General features: G+C 42.6%; 1 protein-coding gene across 2 annotated transcripts; it reads right to left on the reverse strand.

The window, feature by feature from the left end:
* Positions 1-29: 29 nt before the first annotated feature.
* LOC142046787 (alpha-1-antitrypsin homolog) lies at positions 30-10499 on the reverse strand. 2 transcript variants are annotated; one of them, XM_075065672.1, is made up of 4 exons: positions 9920-10499; positions 5963-5999; positions 4518-4709; positions 30-82 (listed from the first exon to the last, which is right to left on the reverse strand). In XM_075065672.1, exons 1-3 carry the CDS (start codon positions 9995-9997, stop codon positions 4522-4524), a joined length of 303 nt encoding a protein of 100 aa, XP_074921773.1. In that variant the 5' UTR covers positions 9998-10499; the 3' UTR covers positions 30-82; positions 4518-4521. The 2 variants fall into 2 exon arrangements, with proteins under 2 accessions (XP_074921773.1, XP_074921772.1); XM_075065671.1 differs by lacking the exons at positions 30-82; positions 4518-4709 and having other exon boundaries at positions 5766-5999.
* Between the last annotated feature and the right edge of the window lie 12175 nt (positions 10500-22674).

Genomic DNA, 22674 nt, shown 5'->3' on the forward strand with positions numbered 1-22674 from the left:
TTAACTTTGACAGATGTTTTTTCATCCACAAAAAAATCGTCTTCCTTGGTCAACAAATTATCGAAAGGATTTTCCCAATGAGCTGATGACAAAAAGAAAGAATGCCTTTGAATATACCGGGAAAGAGAAATTTCTAACATAGATCAGACTAATTTAGATGTAACAAGTCTATATTTGAAGTTTAAGTGAACTGCAAGCTTGTTTGAAAAATGGGACATTTGCTTTGCAGCTGGTTAGCCAGACAATTTCAGTAATATGCAGCATCTCTGTTGGATGAGATTTTATACTGATTTACAGTAGTCCTGATGAAAGCCAAACACGTGAAATGAACTGATACTGTGGTTTTCTTTAAAAGAATAGTGACCAAGTATTATAACTTTCTGTGATGTTAAACTGAGGCCCCATCAAGCTGATAGAGCTCTATAGGGCCGCACGGGGGGGAGGGGGGCTAGTGGGCAATTTGTTAAAGCAATAAGTAAAGTTACAATTATCCATGATATGGAAATCCTACAAAACCTATGTGATAATTATAACCATAGTCAGACTCATATCCTAAAAGATCTTGTTGAGTCCAGTGGATCTCTCACCAAGTGATCATCCGTTGTTCTTCTTGCAGATACAGACTAACATGGCTGCTACTCTGAAACCAGTAGAGGGACAGTTTCTGCTAGGATTTTTCCTGAGAGTATTCCCACTTTTACTCAAGGAGGAAACCCTTTATATATTGTCAAGTATCAGAGAGGTAGCCGTATTAGTCTGGATCTGTAAAAAGCAACAAAGAGTCCTGTGACACCCAGGAGCAGTGCCAGGGTTTTTGGCGCCCTTGGCAGGGTTCCTTCCGCGCTCCCAGTTGGCGGCAATTCGGCGGTGGGGGGGTCCTTCCGCTCTCCTTGTCTTCAGGGCACTTCAGCGGCGGGTCCCAGAGCGAGTGAAGGACCCACCGCATAATTGCCACCAAAGACCCGGAGCGCGGAAGGACCCCCCGGAGCCGAATTGCCACCAAGGGCCGCAAAATGCTGCCCTTCCAAATCCTGGCTCCGTAGGCAACTGTCTAGGTCACCTAAATGGAAGCGCCGGCCCTGGTGGCGCCTTATAGACTAACAGAAGTATTGGAGCATGAGCTTTTGTGGGTGAATACCCACTTTGTCAGACGCATGTAATGGAAATTTCCAGAAGCAGGGATAAATATGCTGGCAAGAATTAGTCTAGAGATAACAAGGTTACTTCAATCAGGGAGGATGAGGCCCTCTTCTAGCTGTTGAGGTGTGAACACCAAAGGAGGAGAAACTGCTTTTGTAGTTGGCTAGCCATTCACAGTCTTTGTTTAATCCTGAGCTGATGGTGTCAAATTTGCAAATGAACTGAAGTGCAGCAGTTTCTCTTTGAAGTCTGGTTCTGAAGTCTGGTCCTGAAGATACAGTTCTGCAGTGATCTGAAAATCTACTTTTGCCTTCTCCGATTCAAAGAATACTTTCAAGATAACATTGAACAGTGCACTGATACACAGATACCCTCCCATCAACAACACAAGAAGAAGAACTCCAAATGGACTCCTCCTGAGGGTCAAAATGACAGTCTGGACCTATACATAGAATGCTTCTGCTGACATGCACAGGCAGAAATTGTGGAAAAACAACATTGCTTGCCACAAAACCTAAGCCGTGTAGAACGCAATGCCATCCAGAGCCTCAGAAACAACCCTAACATTATAATAAAAGAGGCTGATAAAGGAGGTGCTGTTGTCATCATGAACAGGTGTGACTACCAAAAGGAGACTGTCAGACAACTCTCCAATACCAAATTCTACAGACCACTTTCCTCAGTTCCTACTGAGGAATATATTAAGAAACTTCACCATCTACTCAGGACACTCCCTACACTAACACTGGAACAAATCAACATACCCTTGAACCCCCGACCGGAGTTATTCTATCTACTATCCAAGATCCACAAACCTGGAAATCCTGGACGCCTCATCATCTCTGGAATCGGCACTCTCCCTGAAGGACTATCTGGATATGTGGACTCCCCACTCAGATCCTACGCCACCAGCACTCCCAGCTATCTCCATAACACCACTTTTATCGATTCGAATATAAATATTGTACTTGTATTTCATTGTAGAGTATATAGAGCAGTATAAACAAGTCATTCTATGCAATTTCAGTTTGTACTGACTTTGCTAGTGCTTTTTATGAAGCCTTTTGTAAAACTAGACAAATATCTAGATGAGTTGATGTACTCCCTGGCAGACCTTTGTTGAGTGTACCCCAGATTGAAACCACTGGCTTAGGAGACCAGTTTGGGTGGTAAAATGAGATATTCCATTAGCCAATATTGGAGGAAGAGATCTGTTACCATCCCCATCAATCAGAAATGTAAGTGGAGTGGAGAATTGTAAGTCCAATGTTCAGTCCTCATTTGGAGGTAGGTAATTTGGAGAACCAGAAAGACAATTATCTCCTAGTATGGTTGCTGGGAGAGAGTTTGTCTCAATAAACTAAACCTATGTTTGTGAAGCCTTTGAAGGATCTGAAGACAGTGGATTTAGATAGGAGCAAGCAAGAAAATCCTCAGGAAAGGCAGACAATGAAGGAGAATCAGGAAGAAACCACAGCTGGCCAGTGAGAAAGCTGGGTCTGAAAAGGGAAGCTGCAGGAGTGAGCTAAGACAATGAGTTTGTGTGGCTGCCTGGAACATAAGCTCCAGTAGATACACCACCTATGCCTCCCTCCCTGCCCCCTAGTCACAACCTATGTAAAGAGTCTAGGTCAGAACAACTCAAATAAGACACTTTGCATCTTAAGCAAAGATCTCATAGAAGCCTTTTGGAAGGTTCTGTTCCAGGGGAGTTTGGGTGATTTATGAGTTGACTGAATTACAACATTGAGAAAAAATGAAAGTGGACATGAGCGGCTAAAGGAGCCAGACTCCACCAATAATGGCACAGCTATGAGCTACATTGTGTTGTGTAGCTGATGCACTGCAGGAAGCACCATCACTTGCCGTCACAGGGATTCCTGGTGCAGCTGAAACTGCTCAAAATCTGTGAGGCTGGACTCACATAGCTGCCACTAGTGTCTAGGCTGCCATTTATCTAAGTGCTCTCTGCAATGCTTCTAGCAGTCTCCAGCTCCTAGAGTTCCTGCAGCACCTGGACTGCAAGCAATAAAGGGAGGAGAACAGAGGAGGATTTCCAGCTTCTTTGATGTTTTATGGGTGTATAAGGCTCCCTACAGCCACAGTCCCTCCCTGCTGCCTCTGCTCCTGCTTTTCTGTATCTAGCAACAAGTGTGAGTTGATGGTGGAGGTTCTGGGAATGGGAGTAGGAGTTAGAGTTGTGGAGAAAAGGGGATTGTGAGCCTGGTGGTCAGGGCTGGATTAATGCAGGGGCTTTAGGGGCTGGATTATAAACTGGCTAACTAACAGGTCTCAAAAAGTAATTTGGAAATGGGGAATCATCACAAAGCAAGCATGTTCCTAGGGGAATTGGTTCTTGGCCCTAAGCTAGATAACATTTTTATCAATGACCTGGAAGAAAACATAAAATCATCACTAATAAAGTTTGGAGATGACACAAAAATTGGGGGAATGGTGAATAATGAAGAGGAGAGTTCAGAGATAGAGAGTAATCTTGATCACTAGGTAAACTGGGCTGAAGCAAACAATATTCATTTTAATACAGCTAAATGTAAATGTAAATATGTAGGAACAAGGAGTGTAGGGAGACAGTGACTCCGAAAAAGATCTGGGGGTCATGGTGGACAATCAGCTGAACCTGAGTTCTCACTGGGATGCTGTGAACAAAAGGGCTACATATATATGTAAAAAGATGGATGCATAAAAAGAATCTCAAGTAGAACTAGAGCGGTCAATTAATTTTTGTATTAGGTACTGGTGCGACTGCAACTGGAATGCTGTATCCGGTTCTGGTGTCCATAATTCTAGAAGGATATTGAATTAGAGGATTAGATAAAATTAGAACACATGCCTTATAGTGATGGACTCAAAGAGCGCAATCTATTTTGCTTAACAAAGAGAAGGTTAAGGAGTGATTTCATCGCAATTTATAAATAGCCACAAGGGGAACAATATTTGATAATGGTCTAGTAAGAAAAGTATGACACAGTCCAATGGTTGGAAGTTGAAACTAGACAAGTTCAGACTGGAAATGAGGCATAATTTTGTAATGATGAGAGTAGTAATTATCTGTTGGAACAATTTACCAAGGAAGACAGTTTCCAGGAAAGCAGACAATAAAGAAGTATCAGGAAGATGCCAACGCTGGGTTTCAAAAGAGAAGCTGCAGTGCAAATAATACACAGCATTCAAATGTCTACTTTGAGTTAATTATCATGTTTTCATAACTGACAAGACACAATATCCTGTTTAAACCATTCCAGCTGTTTTCATTACAGACTAAGGGGGAACTGCACTGGAAATAGTCTGACTGCATCTCATCACCTGCCTGTGACACTGGGATCACTTGGCTTTTGTATTACTAGGTAAAAGGTTACCTCATTAGAAGGCGTCTTCACTGTGTGTCAGACCTGGTCCACTTGATGGTGGAAGCCCAGTGGATGGAGTGGCTGACATATTGCAGGAAGCAGTATCACTTGCAGTCACAGGGACTCCTGGTGGCACTGAAACTGCCTCAAATCTGTGAGGCTTCAGTTCACTTAGCTGCCTGCTCCTAGAGTCTCCTGGCCCTGTCAGCAAGTGGGAAATAGAAGTGGCAAGGGTCAAGCAATGCAGTCAGTTTTAGGTCTTTTTTACATTAGTGTCTATGGGGCTCTGCTGTTCTCCCCACAATCTCCAGTCTGTGGATTTCCTACAGCATATGAGCTGATTGTAGTGAGGAAGGAGAACAGATCAGAGATTCCAGGCTTTTGGGAGGCTTATTCAGAGTATAGGACACCTTGAAGTCTCTGGTCCTGCTTCCCTAGGTCCACCAAAAAGGGGAAGTTGATGTGGGGATATCTGAGCTTTAGAGGAAAGGAGATTTTAAGCCTGGTGGTGGCTGTCAGGTTGGAAGGGGAAGAGTTATAACCCCCAGGAAAAGTTATTCCGGGGCTTGCATATATTTGTGTTCTGAGCCCTGGAGCTTGTGGTGGGAGAGGATTTCAGAGCTAAGAGGCATTGCTGTGATCGTGGGAGGGGTTTGACAGGGAGAAGAGGTGTTCTCAGCCTGAAAATGGGTGTTCCTAAGCTGGGGGGTGAGCTAGAGGGAGTTGCAGAGAGCCCAGGAGTGGGATGGCCTAGGCTGGCAAGGTTGAGTCTAAGGGAGAATGGAATGAATTGTTTTAGGGGGAGAATGGCACAATGTAGTGGGAGATGATGTGAGGAAATCTGGATTGGAGGTGGAGAGTTTGGGACTAGGAGAGAACCATGTAGGGGCCACAGAAGGATAAATTAAATCTTCTCCCATCCTGCGAAGTGCCCCAGTTCTTTATTCGGTAAAGGGGGATGGGGTGGAAGAGGGGACCAAGCAGCACTTTTTCCTCTGATGTCTCCGCCAACCTTTCTTACCGCTTTCAAACAACTTTCCTGTGATCTCCCCTGCTCTTTCCTCACTGTCCCATTTCCCCCCACTTATAATACATGCCCAGTACGCAGTACTGGGCTGTCTGTAGACATGAAGACACCACAGTCCTGTTTTATTTGTATGGAATTTATATCAATTACAATTCAGTTACGGTCACTAGCACCAATTGGTCGGTTGTACATGCACATGCTCATGCGAATTTGCACACCACTCATCCAAATCACTGGGGCATGTAGAGTGGCTGGACAGTTTTTTTTTCAGTAAGGTTTATGATTTTCCCCATCAAGAGGGTGCTTTGGGTGGGTTTTTCAAGAATCGTCATCCGGAAGGGCCTGTTGAGTTTAATGGGAGGAGGAGGAGGAGATGTATCAGACAGCAGTATAATCTCCATCACAGTGACTGCTGCAGCCTTAGTACCATTCTCATGAACATCCACCAGGGTCTTGCGAACAACCTACAAGAAAATGAAGCAAAGATCACAATGTGAGTATAGAACATGGAGCAACATCTGGGGATGAACTTTTAAACCAAATCTCAAGAAAATAAACTATTGAAACAAAACCAGAATAACTGCAAGACTGAGTTCAATGGGTGTTTTTTCTATGTATATTTGGAAGGGTTAGGTCCAACTAATTTTTACAGATGGAGCTGAACGAATCTCACCTCTTGTTCTCTGACCTCTTGAAGGGGGCTCTCTTAGAACACAACAGAAGAGTTATCTCAACATCACAAACATAGCTGGGTGAAGAATAGACAAGTTCATGGAGGATAGGTCCATCAGTGACTGCTAGACAAAATGGTCAGGGATGCAATCCTATGCTCTGGGCATTCCTAGCCTCTGACTGCCAGAAGCTGGGAGTGGATGACAGGGGATGGATTACTTGATGATTGCCTTTCTGTTCATTCCTTCTAAAATACTTGGCACTGACCACTGTTGGAAGACCATTAGTCTGATCTAGTATGGCTGTGATTATGTCCTTATGTTTTGTTTTTTTGGCAAATTCAAAATGTTGAAAATAATTATTTTTTGTTGAACAAAACATTTTGTTTAGGAAAATCAAAATGATTCTTTTCTGATTTTGACCATTTTAAAAAATGTTTCTGAATATTTTGTAAGCTAAAAGTAAAGGAAATTTTGAAACAAAAACTTGTCACAAACAAACAAAAACCCAAACCAAAGGGTTTGGTTTAGAAAAAAAGTTAACAAAATGTTTTGATTTTTATAATAATTCCCTCCCCCAAAATGAATAGTTTGGCAAAATTAACACAAATTTGCAAAATGTTTCAGTGTTTCCAAATCTATATTTTTGCCAGAAGTTTCTGTTGAAAATGTTTATCTAGCCCTACTCACAAATAATCAATAGCATTATGCAGCAAAGAATTAGTTTTCAGAAGAAACCTGAAGACAGTTCAAGATGAATGGTGACAAATGATATAGGTGAGAAAGGAGCCAGGTAATTGAACCTCTTGTGTGGTTTTGCCTAATATATTTTTTATATTGGGTAGTATGAATGGGTATTTCATAGTCCAAATGTTAATTTGTTCCTTTCACTTGAGACTTTTGAAATACACTGAGAACTCTTTCTTCCTTGTCCCTAGTGAAACACGAAAGAATTTTTCCTTTTCCTTTTACTAACTCAGCGTGAGATTTTGCTACTCTTACTTTGAGTGGCACCACAATCCAGGGTCCCTGTGGCTACTCATGGAAAAAAGTATTACTTAATGGGAGGAAAGGTATCAGGAAGGGTGTTGAGGAAGGATGGTGCCACAAACCTTTTCTGTGACCTTGGGCGACTCACTTGGGGCTTCTCTACACTGTCTCCAGGTCAAACTACTGTGGTGTGAATAGGAGTGTGCACCAAAGTGCTGTGCTGTAACTCCCCCATGTGGAGGCTACAGACAGGAGCTAAAAGGTTCCTAGTTCACCTTAATGCAGTCCTGTTTGTAGTCCCTGTTTGCAAACTACCATCATATGTCTTTACTCATGAATTATTTTATGTTAGCAATAGTTGACATTTCACTTGTGTGTGTGGCAGGCTAACAAAGGAGGTGCTGTCGTCATCATGAATAAGTTGGAGTATGAACAAGAGGCTGCTAGTCAGCTCTCTAACACCACATTCTACAGGCCATTATCCTCTGATCCCACTGAGGATTACCAAGAGAAACTACACCATCTACTCAAAAAACTCCTTGAAAAAGCACAGGAACAGATCTGTACAGACACATGCCCAGAACCCTGACGACGGGTATTGTATTTGCTAACCAAGATCCATAAACCTGGAAATCCTGGACGCTCCATCATCTCAGGCATTGGCACCCTAACAGCAGGATTGTCTGGCTATATGGATTCTCTCCTTAGGCCCTACGCTACCAGCACTCCCAGCTATCTTCGAGACACCACTGACTTCCTGAGGAAACTACAATCCATCGGTGATCTTCCAGAAAACACCGTCCTGGCCACTATGGATGTAGAAGCCCTCTACACCAACATCCCACACCAGGATGGACTACAAGCCATCAGAAACAGTATCCCCGATAATGTCACAGCTAACCTGGTGGCTGAACTTTGTGACTTTGTCCTCACCCACAACTATTCCACATTTGGGGACAATATATACCTTCAAGTCAGTGGGACTGCTATGGGTACCTGAATGGCCCTCAGTATGCCAACATTTTTATGGCCAACTTAGAACAACACTTTCTTAGCTTTTGATCCCTAATGCCTTTACTCTACTTGTGCTACATAGATGACATCTTCATCGTCGGGACCCATGGAGAAGAAGCCCTTGAGGAATTCCACCATAATTTCAACAATTTCCATCCCACGATCAACCTCAGCCTAGACCAATCCACACAAGCGGTCCATTTCCTGGACACCACTGTGCTAATAAGTGATGGTCATATAAACACCACCCTATACCAGAAACCTACTGACCGCTTTACTGACCTACATGCTTCCAGCTTCCATCCAGGACACACCACATGATCCATTGTCTACAGCCAAGCTCTAAGATACAACCGCATTTGCTCCAATCCCTCAGACAGAGACAAACACCTAAAGGATCTCTATCAAGCATTCTTAAAACTACAGTACCCACTTGCTGAAGTGAAAAAACAGATTGACAGAGCCAGAAGAGTACCCAGAAGTCACCTACTATAGGACAGGCCCAACAAAGAAAATAACAGAACGCCACTAGCCATCACCTACAGCCCCCAACTAAAACCTCTTCAGCGCATCATCAAAGATCTACAACCTATCCTTAAAGATGATCCCTCACTCTCACAGATCTTGGGAGACAGGCCAGTCCTCGCTTACAGACAGCCCCCCAACCTGAAGCAAATACTCACCAGCAACCACACACCACACAACAAAAACACTAACCCAGGAACCTATCCTTGCAACAAAGCCCGATGCCAACTCTGTCCACATATCTATTCAAGTGGCATCATCATAGGACCTAATCACATCAGCCACACCATCAGGGGCTTGTTCATCTGCACATCTACCAATGTGGTATATGCCATCATGTGCCAGCAATGCCCTGCTGCCATGTACATTGGCCAAACCTGACAGTCTCTATGTAAAAGAATAAATAGACACAAATCTGACATCAGGAATCATAACATTCAAAAACCAGTAGGAGAACCTTCAACCTCTCTGGCCACTCAGTAACAGACCTAAATGTGGCAATTTTGCAACAGAAAAGCTTCAAAAACAGACTCCAGCGAGAAACTGCTGAACTTGAATTAATATGCAAATTAGACACTATCAATTTAGGCTTGAATAGAGACTGGGAATGGCTGAGCTGTTATACACATTGAATCTATTTCCCATGTTAAGTATTCTCACACCTCTTGTCAAACTGTCTGTAATGGGCTATCTTGATTATCACTACAAAAGTTTTTTCTCTTAATTAATTAGCCTCTTAGAGTTGGTAGAACAACCCTCACCTTTTCATGTTCTCTCTGTATGTGTATATATATATCTCCTTACTACATGTTCCATTCTATGCATCCGATGAAGTGGGCTGTAGCCCACGAAAGCTTATGCTCAAATAAATGTGTTAGTTTCCAAGGTGCCACAAGTACTCCTATGCTTTTCTCTGTACACCTCCTGGATGGTATTTGCTTCTACATCAATGTCCTAGAAGATGAAGTGTGCTCAGAGTACCTCTGTATTAACTGTAATAGGCAAATTAATGCTTAATTCTAGAATATACACTAATTCGTGGCCCTGTCCTCTCTATGTTGCTGGCAATGAGTCTCTTTGCAATTACGTCTGTGGAAGCAGGACTGGGTCATTTACAAAGATTAAAATATAAGTCATAAGAGTAGACAAATCAGTTTAGCACCATCTCTATTTTACAAACTTACTTTCAACATCTTCAGTTTAGCTTTCTCTGTGATTCCAGATAAATCAGCTTCGTCAGTGAATACATCGATCACACCCATTTTCTCGAACAGATCTTTCACATCAGAGGTACCAGATACAGAGAATGCTGGAATGTACAGGTTGATTTCTCTGCTCAAAAAGAAACACAAAACTCTGTTAAAATGTTGTCAAATTTCTGGACACTTAAAGATTGCAGTTTTATAACATATTCTATTTGAGCATCTCAAATATCAGTGACTTTGCTTCACAATGCCACGGTCTGCTAGGTAAATATTATTGACCTATTTTACAGGTGGAATATTAGAGGCACCAAGAATTTACAGTTCCAGAGTTTTATTTTTGTTTAGCTACATATGGACTCTCTGTGAGTTTTAGAAAACAACAGGATGGATTATTTACTCTAGTATAGAGAAAAGTAAACCGTGTTATTTTATTTAGGTTGGATTGTACCTACCTCTAACATGGCTGCTCGGGGGAATCCAGGAAAAGCAAGGGTTTGCGTACCTTGTGCAGAACATTAGGAGTACTCTAAAGTGACAAGACATCCTGTTTTTAAAGGGACAGTTCCATATTTAAGCCCTCCTGCAGGTGTCCCAGCTTTTTCTTAAAAACTGTTGTATCTGTTAAAGTTCCAGAGCAGATTGTTGCTTCTTAGAATCATAGAATATCATAGAATATCATGGTTGGAAGGGACCTCAGGAGGTCATCTAGTCCAACCCCCTGCTCAAAGCAGGACCAATCCCCAACTAAATCATCCCAGCCAGGGCTTTGTCAAGCCTGACTTTAAAAACCTCTAAGGAAGGAGATTCCACCACCTCCCTAGGTAACCCATTCCAGTGCTTCAGCATCCTCCTAGTGAAAAAGTTTTTTTCCTAATATCCAACCTAAATCTCCCCCACTGCAACTTGAGACCATTACTCCTTGTTCTGTTATCTGGTACCACTGAGAACAGTCTAGATCCATCCTCTTTGGAACCCCCTTTCAGGTAGCTGAAAGCAGCTATCAAATCCCCCCTCACCCCTTCTTCTCTTCCGGAGACTAAATAATCCCAGTTCCCTCAGCCTCTCCTCATAAATCATGTACTCCAGCCCGCTAATCATTTTTGTTGCCTCCACTGGACTCTTTCCAAGTTTTCCACATCTTTCTTGTAGTGTGAGGCCCAAAATTGGACACAGTACTCACCAATGCTGAATAGAGGGGAATAATCACGTTCCTTGATCTGCTGGCAATGCTCCTACTTCTACAGCCTGAAATGCCATTACCCTTCTTCGCAACAAGGGCACACTGTTGACTCATGTCCAGCTTCTCGTTCACTGTAACCATTGGGTCCTTTTCTGCAGAATTGCTGCCTAGCTGCTCGATCCCTCATCTGTAGCAGTGCATAGGATTCTTCCATTCTAAGTGCAGGACTCTGCACTTGTCCTTGTTGAACCCCATCAGATTTCTTTTGGCCCAGCCCTCCAATTTGTCTAGGTCCCTCTGTATCCTATCTCTACCCTCCAGCCTATCTACCACTCTTTGACAATTTATGCTTAATTAATAAATCCAGTATTTTCCTCACACAACTTAAGTTTCTCCTGCTCAATATCTGCAGTGTAAGGCTCACCATATTTGTCCATCAGCCTCTGCATTATAGGCTTGATCCAGTTCCCATTGAAGGACATTCTAAATCTTTCATTAACTTCTCTGTTGCTGGAATAAGGCCTATTTCCTTTTGTGTAAGCTACCTCATCAGTGTCCCACATGACAACTTCCTGCTCAATTCATCAGCTTTCCATTTATCAAGATAATTTCCAGGTCTGAAACAGACCCTGTCAGAGTTCCCAGATATCATTTATAGAGCATTCAGTTGGAAGACTTGAATGAGTATCAGGCAACTAAATATGCAAAGCAGATCAGCCGTTATCCATTAACTGAGTGTCTCGGGTACTGTAAAATGTCAAAGAAAAAAATTTTATACTCCTAAAACCATGCACAGAATTGTGCAATATGCTGTCCTTCCTTAACTCCTTATTTAGATGGTAAAATTAAAGTGACCTGTGTTAGAGAGGTGGTGAACACTTATAGCTCCTATTGACTATGTAGAAATAGGCAAGTGCTCAGAAAATGGCCTGCTAATGAGGCCACTTTTATTCAAGTGACTAAATATGGTGCCCAACTTTAACTACACAAATTGGACATTTTGGCTATAACTTTCATGGAAAGGTTTATCATCGTTAACAAGGGACCAGTGTCAACCTGGGTGATCTCATAGACCTAACCACCTTGACAGTGTCCTTTAATTTAAAAAAAGCAGAGTTTTTTGTCTTAGATCCCAATCAGCATTTCATAGCCTGTATGTGTGTCATGTACCCATTTGTAGAACATCTTACCTTTAAAGAAAATATAGTTGACAAGAACCATTACAGTGAGTGAATCAAGATACTTGAACAAGTTGGCAATTTTCCCATGGGTTTTCTTCTCTATATAATCATTGATCTATTTCTCAGCTACTGCAGAATTCTGGAAGTTACTAGGAAAAGTTTCAGACTCATACAGACTTTTGATGTCAGCCAAAAACTTATCTAGTAGTTTCAGTCGATCATCTACAAAAAGGGCATTTCCCATATTCAGCTGGATCTCACTGTCAGGACAGTTTAACATGTTGATGAGATGATGAAACCTTCATGTATCTCCCTCTTCTCCATCTCTGTCGGGTTAAAGGAGAGTCCTTTGTGAATTTGACTCAGTGTGGTTGACTTGGCACCTAATGTCAGCATTGCAAAGGCAGTGGAGATGCTCAGAGGAGAGAAGAAAATGTTCTTGTCAGCTGTTCCTGATTTAATCTGCTTGTAGAATCTAAATGCAAAGTCAGCATTGCTAGGAGCTAGTTGGAGAAAGGTCGTGTTTTCAGTTACAACATTGTCTCCAACTGGGGTAAGCTGCTGTGGGGGATTAATATCTGTCTGACCATCCTGGTCATTGTGGTGGTCAGGTACGTGATGAGGCTGGACAACAGCATGAAGTCCAGCAAGTAACACACACAGACAGAGGATAGACTTCATTCTCCTTTGGAACTATTCCCTTGAAAAAACAAAAGAATAGAATAGTCATTAGTCATGTAAATGTTCCCACCTTCCCTGTGCTATTTGTGATCCAATGGTTATTTTTCTGTCTCTCCTCAAGGCAAGTCCACCTCCCTCCAGCCAACTGGGACATTATGGGGGGAAAGGGAGTGGGGCTGACCAGAGAGTCACAGGGGTTGGGAGACCAGGCCATGTTGGAAATCAGAGGAAGGAAAAAGGAAGAGTTGGTAGAAGAAGACTCTGGGCTGGATTCTTCAGTTAGCACCATCCTCTTTATGCTGCTCAGAGATCCCCCACCTTAGAGCAGAAGTGTGTTGCTGAGAGAGGACGTTATGAAAGATGGTGGGATGAGAGTAGGCTGGGAGAAATTTTAGCAGAATCAAGATCCACTATGATGTTCCTCTGCTGCTGTAAGATGAATTAGGGACCTTATGCCCATGGCACAAATTGGAGCTGCACTTTTTGCAGGTATAACTTCTGCTGGGGCTTGACAGCAACAATCCGGAACAGGAACCAGTTCCTTGATAGTCCCCCCCACTCCACGACACATGCACACACTTCAATGTGTTGCAGTAGAATCTGGATCCAAATGGCAATATGGCCCGCTATCTAAAGCTGGAAAAAGTTTATAGGGAAGGGCCCTGTCTGGCACATCAAAACTAAGTTACCCGTCCCTGACTTTCAGTACTGTAATTTGGTGACCTTTAGCAAAAGAGGATATCAAATGGTCCTGAGCTTTCTATAGCATCATAATAACAGGCATAAATCAGCTCTAAAGGTTCTTCGCGTGTCAGAAACTTAGGGATTTGCCCTTTCTTGGTTTTTATGCTGTTCCTTCTTTTTTCTGTTTCTATCTGTCCCTAGGTAACAGGTTTCCTGTTAGGCTTCAACTCAACCAGCTAGCATGTGCTAAAGACCAACTTGCTTCGTTAATGCTAGAATTTTAAATGTGTTTGCTAGAGCTGGTTGAAAATTTTCAGGTGGAACATTTTTCCACTAGAAAATGCTGATTCATCAAAATAGAAATGTTCCAAAGGGTTATGTTTCATTTAGAAAAGAAATTTCACTGAGAAAAGAAATCAAAAGTGTTTTTAAAATTTCTATTCTATATTTATATTTTGTATTGTTTTCTTTTCTTTTATGCTTATAAGATTGTTTTGTATTTTATTTTATGTTCATATTATTTTATAAAACAATATAAGGTAAAATAAAAACAATATAAAAGAAACTAATACCAAAAAGTCAAAACGGAAACAAAATCTTTTAATTTTATCAAAATGAAACATTTCAGATGACCAAAAATTACTTTTTTGTGGGGAGCAAAACTTTGTTTCATTGGAAAATTCAAACTTTTGACTTTTTGTTCCAATTCAGAACCATTTTTTTTTGAATGTCAGAATTTTCTGCAGAAGGGAAAATCCCAGTTTCCACAGCTCCAGTGTCGGCTAATGCGTTCTAGGAAATCCCACACATTTTTGGTGTACTCAGGCCATATCTTAACACACTATATTAATCTAGTCCCAAATGTTCCCAATAATTTTTTTTTTAAATGCCTTCATTCAAAGACTGTTTCCACTAGCGCACCAATTTCTGCTGGCTCACTGGGGTCTTAAGAAAGGCTCCACTCACAGGATAAATGTAACAGGTATAGTGAACAAAGTCACCCATACTTAAATGAAATTCCATACAAACAACTGCATTTCACACAGTTAATATGAGTTCAATGCCTCTTTTGAAAAATTATGGCAGTACTTAGAGTACAATCAGAAGGATCCTGCTGGATGCATCTAATCTGCACAGCTCCTTGCCTTTTATTTATATTGACTTACCATTATTAAGTAGAGTGTCCACTATTAAACATTAAACAGAGCAAATAGAAGTTATTAGCAAGGATGCAGAGCAAACAGTGATTAAACTGCTTTTCTGGCATGGAGGGTCAAATGCCCACTGTCGACCCACATGGTGGAGAATAGAGCCAATACCTATGGAAGGAGGTAGCAGGGGGCCACATGGAGGGTTCTGGTGACTGTGCTGTTTGCTTGCCTCACCCCTCCAAACCTGTGGAAACCTCTATATAGAAAGACTACATGATTAGAGCACAATAGAAAGAGGGCATGTGTGCCTAGGAAGAGCTGATGTACACAACATGTCTCTTGGAGAGAGACTAATGCTAGCAAAACCCCACAGTTACACTGCTGTTTGGATCAGCATTAACTCCCAGCAGAGAGGATCAGAAAGTACAGTCATGGTGGGAAGCCAATGACAGTGCAGCATTGGAAATGTCTATGATTCTAGAAGCAAAAAATGGGCCATGGAATGAAGGAAGGAAAATCAAATCAACCATGGACCAGGGGAAATTAATAGTAATGAATACAAATCAGAGGCTTGGAATTGTAAAAAATAAGTTTAGAAGGGAAACCAAAGGACACAAGGAGAAATCTGTGGCTAGCATAGTTAAGGAAGATCAGAAAGAATTTGTTAAGTATATTTGGAACAGAAAGAAACCTGAGAATGGTATTTGTCCATTTGTAGATGGAAACGGTAGAATTTACCAATGAAATGCAGAAAAGGCAGATGTCTTCAATAAATACTTCTGTTCTGTATTGTGGGTCATGGGGAAGCAGATGATGTAGTTATGTCATATGATGATGATAACACTCTTTCCACTCCACTAGTTTCTCAGGAGGATGTTAGACAGCAGGTACTAAAATGATAAAATTTTAAATCAGTAGGTCCAGTACCGTGTATCTAAGCATTTTAAAAGAGCTATCCGAGGAGCTTCCTGGACCATTAATGTTGAATATCAATGAGTCTTAAACCAGTGGGGAAGTTCCAGAAGACCAGTAGAAAGCTAATGTGCCAGTATTTAAAAGTCATAAATGGGATGACCTGGTTAATAATAGCCTTTCAATCTGACATTAATCCCAGGCATGATAACGGACAGGCTAATACATGGCTTGACTAATAAAGAATTAAAGGAAGGTAATACAATTAATGCTAATTAGCATGGCTTTATAGACAATAGATCATGTCAAACTAACTTGATATCTTTTGTTGATGAGATTACAAGTTTGGTTGATAAAGGTAATAGTGTTGATGCATCCGACGAAGTGGGTATTCACCCATGAAAGTTCATGCTCCAGTACATCTGTTAGTCTATAAAGTGCCACAGGACTCTTTGCTGCTTTTATAGATCCAAACTCACATGGCTACCTCTCTGATATTTATCAATAGTTGTGGTTGTGAAATCCTCATTGAGTTATTGTTTTGTCATTATGGCCCCCAATTCCCTATTGTTTGCCTGTATAGTCTCTGTCTGGTTCTTTAATTGTTTCTGTCTGCTGTATAATTAATGTTGCTAGGTGTAAGTTAATTAGGATAGTGGGATATAATTGGTTAAAGATTTTTGTTACACTATGTTAGGATTGGTAAGTAAAATTTTAGTACAATAATTGATTAAGGTATAGCTAAATAGGACTCAAATTTCATTACATAAACTGGGGTCCAAAAGGAAGTTCTTTGGGAACCAACTCCAGGACACAGCCTCAAAGATCAGAGCTGCCAGACCTCAACACTCTGCCAATGACACAGGGCAGAAACTGGAGTCCCCCTAATGGACCTGATCCTGACTGACCATCAAGAAAAGTTCATCTGTTTTATTGGGAGTGGTGAGCACTGTATGTGTAGCATGTGCAGTCCGGTTTTGGTAATTGTTAATAAACAAAGGTTATGTAGTATATTACTTTGTAAGGCTCTTTCACTGATAAAAGACCCCATAGACCCACAAAAGATTAATCCCTGAGTGCACAGGGAAAGGGTGTTTGCCTGGAGTCTACGGAGGCGGGTAAAGTTAGGTGCTTTTCGCCTGGAGCCCTAGGAACTGGGAAAGGGTGGGTGCCCTTGAGTGTCTGAGTCATAAAGAATTTTGTGCAGGTAACAGACCCCGACAGCAAATAAATAAATGGATATTGAGGTTTTCTTTAAATCTGTATCTTTAAAAGAAAGTAACATAACCAAGCTCTTCAAGTTGTTTGTGCTGTGTAACTAAAACCCATGTATCTGTTAAAATTCCAGAGCAGATGGTTGTTTCTTGACAATTTACACTTAATTAATAAATCCAGTATTTTCGTTGCACAGCTTAAGTGTCCCATGGTGGCTGCAGTGTAGGGAGGTTGCTGTTGCTGGGGAAAACTGCAGGGAGAAAGGCTGTGGTCAGTCTCTGAGTGGAAGGAGTTGAAGTGGAACCCAGAGAGAGAGGAAGCCATATATCTAGGAAGAAATCCAGGGAAAGAGCAGCAGAGAGGCAGGACTGTACGAGGACTGTGACTGCTTATTACAGGGTCTCTGGGCTGGAACTTGGTGTAAAGGGCAGGCCTGGATTCCCTGCGGAGTGGCACAGAGCATTGGAGAGGTCAGCCAGACAGCTGCTCTGGAAAGACTGAATCTTCTGGAAGGGGAGGACTTTAGTGACGTGGTCAGAGGGCCAAGCTATGAAGAGGAGACTGCAGATCCTGGAGAGAGCAGGCTGCAGAGCAAGACAAGGCAGGAGAAGACACTGCTGAAGGGGGATTACAAAATGGCTGATTTAATCCAGGATGGCCTGCAGGAGGCGCCACTAGTGGTGGGTGAACCCTGTGACAGATCTTAATATATTTTCTCTCAGAATACATTATGGTACAATTATTACTACAGTTATGTTTATTCAGACTCTGAAATAACATGACTTTTTCATGCAGGCAGCGCAGATGGGGATCTACATTCCACTTTTGGTGACTTCTGAATGCTTAACTACCTGTATATCTCTCAGTCATATCATTGTCAGATATGGGAGTTTGATCATTGCCTTAATTTTGTTTTTGGCATTTAAAACAAGCTTCCAAAATCAGTATACAGAAAAGGTTGTCACTTATAGTGCTACAAGGTAACTTGGACATGACTGAAATAATTCCATACAATAAAGTGAGCATAACACAGATAATATGAATTCAAAGTCTCCTACATCAACTTACTATAGCACTTACTATGCGTTCATGTCAGTCCTGCTGTGTCCATCTCATCAGCACTGCTTCTTGCCCTTAATGCTGAACAGCATCAAGTTCAATGTCCACTATTAAACATTAAACAAATCAAATAAGAATCACTTGCGAGACCGCAATGCAAACACTGATGAAGCTATTTGCTGTGAACATCTAAGGACACAACATCTATACCTGCTGCCCACCCGGGCAGTGCCCACTGGAGCCAAGGTACGGAAATAGTCCTGTGGGGGTCCATGTGGAGGGTTGTTTGCTGTTCCTGTGCCACAGAATTCTGGCAAAACAAGAGCTTTGTCTTTTCCCCAGTAGGGAAGCTCAGCAAATTGGTTGAAACGATAACTAAAAATAGCATAATAAACTTTCTGGAAGATCAAGATATGATGAGCTATAAGTGGCTTCATTTCTGCAAAGGAAATCTTGTCTCATCTCTTAAGACTTCTTTGAACATGTCAATAAAATAGTGGAATAAAAGAGGCTGACAAAATGTGTTTAGATTCCCAAAGGCCTTCAACAAGGTCCTGCATGTGAGGCTTTGAAAGAAGCTAAGTAGTCCTGGGGTGAGAGGCAAAACATTGTCATTGATCAAAAACTGCCTAGGTGACAGAAATCAAAGAGTGGGATGAAATGGTCAATTTCAATCACTGCTAAAGATTAACAGTGGGTGCCTCAAAGTTCTGCACTAGATCGCAAAGCCCCAGGGCCACAGTGCTGATAAGGCCCTACTGGGTCCCAGCCGCCAAAAGGAAGGAAATCAAAGCCAAAGTGAAGAGACTGTTAGAATTAGAGGTCATTGAGGGATCACAGAGCCAGTGTTCCAGCCCGATCATGCTGGTGCCCAAACCCGATGGCAACACAACGTTCTCCAATGACTTTCACCGACTGAACAAGGTATCCCACTTTGATGCATACCTTATACCCTGCATAGACGAGTTAGTTGACCTACTGGGCAGTGCCTGGTTCCTGACCGCCCTGGATTTGTCAAAGGGGTATTGGCAGATCCCTCTAGCCAAAGAATCAAAATAAAAGACTGCTTTCTCCACACCAGAAGGGCCATTTCTGTACACTGTTCTCCCCTTTGGGCTGCATGGGTCCCCAGCCACCTTCCAGTGCCTCATAGACAAGCTGTTGTGCCCCCCTGCCAGTTACACCACCACTTACCTGAACAATGTGATCATCTATACCCCAGACTGGGAGACTCACCTGGGAAAGGTGGAAGAGGTGCTGAACACCCTAAGGCAGGCCAGCCTCACAGTCAATCTGGCCAAGTGTGGCATAGGGCTAGCAGAAGCCAACTACTTTGGATACATCATAGGAAGAGGCGTAGTAAAACTCCAACTAAATAAGCTGGAGGCTATCCAAAATTGCCCTTGGCCAAACTGGAAAAAACAAGTCTCAGTGTTCCTAGGTGTAGCAGGGTACTACCGGTGATTTATCCCCCACTTTGTCACCAGAGCAAGTCCCCTGAAAGACCTGGTAAAGGCCTGGGGCCCTGACATGGTGAGATGGACCGAAGCAGTGGAGGGGGCATTCACAGACCTGCGGACAGCCCTCTGCAGTAACCCTGTGCTCATAGCCCCAGACTTTAATAAAGAATTCATTTTACAGACAGATGCATCCAAAGTGGTGTTGGGGGTTGTCCTGTCACAGATGGTCGGAGAGGACAAACATCCAATCCTTTATCTTAGCAGAAAACTCCTTCCAAGGGAACAAAAATATGCAGTAGTAGAGAAGGAGTGCTTCGCCATCAAGTGGGCCGTGGAAACTCTATGATATTACCTGCTAGGCTGGCGATTTGTCCTCGTGATCAACCATGCCCCCCTCCAATGGATGCAATAGAACAAAGAGAAGAATGCAGTGGTCACTAGGTGGTTCTTGTCTCTCCAACTGTTCCACTTCAGCATTCCACACAGGGCTGGAAGCTGCCACAGCAATGCAAATGGCTTGTCACGGGTACACTGTCTGATGACCGAAGTTGCCCAACCTCATGGTGTTGAGCGAGGGGAGGGATATGTGATGGGGTCAGGCCAGACGGCTACAGGAGAGTACTGAAGGCAGATATATTAGCCTCAGGATAAGCAGGTCCCTTTTCCCTTGGTAGCTGAACAGGGGTTACTCTAGGTTAATTAGGACACCTGGGGCCAATCAAGGGTCTTCCAGATCCTGTTAAAAGCCTTCCCTCCAGCCAGAGAAGCCCCAGCAATAGGAGCTTAGGGAGGAAGATGAGCTACTGGAGATCCGGGCAGTGCAAATACTGACAAGCATTTGGAGAGACGCTACACAGGTACAGAGGCAAAGGGTGGGAGAATCCCTGTCCAACAGTACAGACAGCCCTTCCAGGCCCTGGAGGTGTGAGGGAAGAGAGCCTGCCAGAGGGGATAGACTGAACCGGGTGTTTGGTCTGTTGCCACCAGTCCCAGAGGGGCTACCTGAAACTGAGAGGCTTCCCTGCCTCTTCCCCTTCCACCCAGGAGTGTGGGGAAAATCCTGAGGGAAAAGAGGAGTAGCCCAGTCCGCCTCTAAAAGGAAGCGTGGGACCCATCGAGGTGGAGAGGAAGCTCTGTCACACTTAGTTTTAGTCTGAAGTTGCCTAGCTTCAGTTTCAAGTCATTAGAACTAATTATACTTTGTTCACTAGATTAAATAGCCCTCTACTATCAGAAATCATCTTTCCATGTAAGTACTTATGATCAAGTCATCACATAACTTTCTCTTTGCTAAGTTAAATAGATTGAGCTTCTTCAGTCTCTCGTGGTAAGGCGAGCTTTCCAGCCCTCAACTTCTTATTGTTTGGAGAGCTACACTTTTCTATTTTGTTTTCAGTATTTTACTTCTTTCTTTTCCCACAATAAGATATTGAGCCCCTTCTATAGGAGTGCGCTCTGTGTATATTTTCATAGAGATTTCAAAAGTGTGCTTATTAGGACACACCAAATGTACAGCCTAAGGGTAAGCTCCTAGTGTCTGCTCTGTAAGTGTGTGCATGCCTGCACTAGTCAAGTATGGCAGGGAAGATAGGTGGGATAATTTGCACTGCACACCAGTTTGGAAGTTACTATTATTTTTAAACTGCAAAATCTTGCAATCAAGAGGATGGGATATAGCCACTGTATTCCAACTGCCGCTGCAACAAAATATGCAGGAGTCTGTCTGGGACATGCAGTAAAGTACTTATGCTTTTTTTTTTTTAACTTATGGTTAAACTTGGGTCTATATTACTTTACATAAAGTACCTAATGGACTACAGAAATCTTGCCAACATGTTTTAGCAATGCAAGAAAAGGTCTTTATTCTGGTGCCAGAGTTCTGATATGCTAAAACTGTGTAATCCATATATCACAGGGGTTCTCAAACTGGGGATCAGGACCCCTCAGGGGGTCATGAGGTTATTACCTGGGGGGTTGCGAGCTGTCAGCCTCCAGCCCCAATCCCACTTTCCTCGAGCATTTATAATAGTGTTAAATATATAAACAAGTGTTTTTAATTTATAACGGAGGGTTGCATTCAGAGGCTTGCTGTGTGAAAGGGATCACCAGTACAAAAGTTTGAGAACCACTGATATATCATATATAGTCAAGATCTATGTTGAGCTGCATATGAACACATATAATGATTAGCTGTGTCTTTGCCAAGCATTTGTGACCTCCATAGACATATTGTAACTGATCATTAAGTGCAACTGAGTCTGAACAACAGTTTACTTTTCAGGAATGGAAAGCCAGTGGAAATATAATTTACTGAGGCTACTTCCATCCTCCAGAGCTATACACTGTTTCACTATGTCAGCACAGAACTGTCAAAGCCAGGGAGCTGTACTGACTAACAGAGAAGGTGTAGGGAACCAGTGAGAGAGGTGGAGTTGGGCAACAGAGAAATGAGTGTGTGGATGGAACAGAGAGTAGCCAGTTTGGGGCTCCTGTCTCAGCTCAGAGCAGGTGCTAGTATTGTGGCGCGCTAAATATGAGTGCCTCCATGGGGCACTTCTAAGAAGGGAAGGAAGAAGTCATTGAGAGTAAGAAAGCCAGAGGGGAGGATATCTGGGGGATGAACACCTATGTGAGGAGCAAGTGCCATGGCCATCTCTGTCCCAAACATTCATGGCCCTGTTATTGCTATTCCCCAGAAATGTACCTCCAGCTTCTCGTAACCCTACTGGATCCAGCCCATATGCTGAGCTTCTGGCCATCAGCCTGCAAGTCCTAGTCTGAAGAACAAGCTATGATTCATCAGTCTCAAAAGATTTAAAGGTTGAGGCAGCTGCTAGAGGAGCTGAGTTGGTGGCTGGACTTCTGCCACTGCTTCAAGCTATCAGTCTCCCCCTTCTTTTGACCTCTCCAGATATAACAGGGATCGTGGACGGACATTGGAGGCTGAAGTTTCATATCATAAAACATGTTTTCCAGACCTCAAATCATTCTTGAATCTCTTTTTCTGAGCCCTCTCCAGTTTTTCAGTATCTTTTCTAAAGACACCAAAACAGGACACAGTTCCAGAAGTGGTCTCACCGATGACATATTCAGAGATCATATTAACTCCCCGCTCCTGCTTCCCTCCTAGCACACCCAGAGATCACATTAGCCATTTTAGTCACAATGGGAGCTCATATTCACTTGATTATCCATGACCCCCAATGTTCTT

This window comes from Chelonoidis abingdonii, chromosome 4 (assembly GCF_003597395.2).
Source record: "Chelonoidis abingdonii isolate Lonesome George chromosome 4, CheloAbing_2.0, whole genome shotgun sequence".
Classification (NCBI taxonomy): Eukaryota; Metazoa; Chordata; order Testudines; family Testudinidae; genus Chelonoidis; species Chelonoidis abingdonii.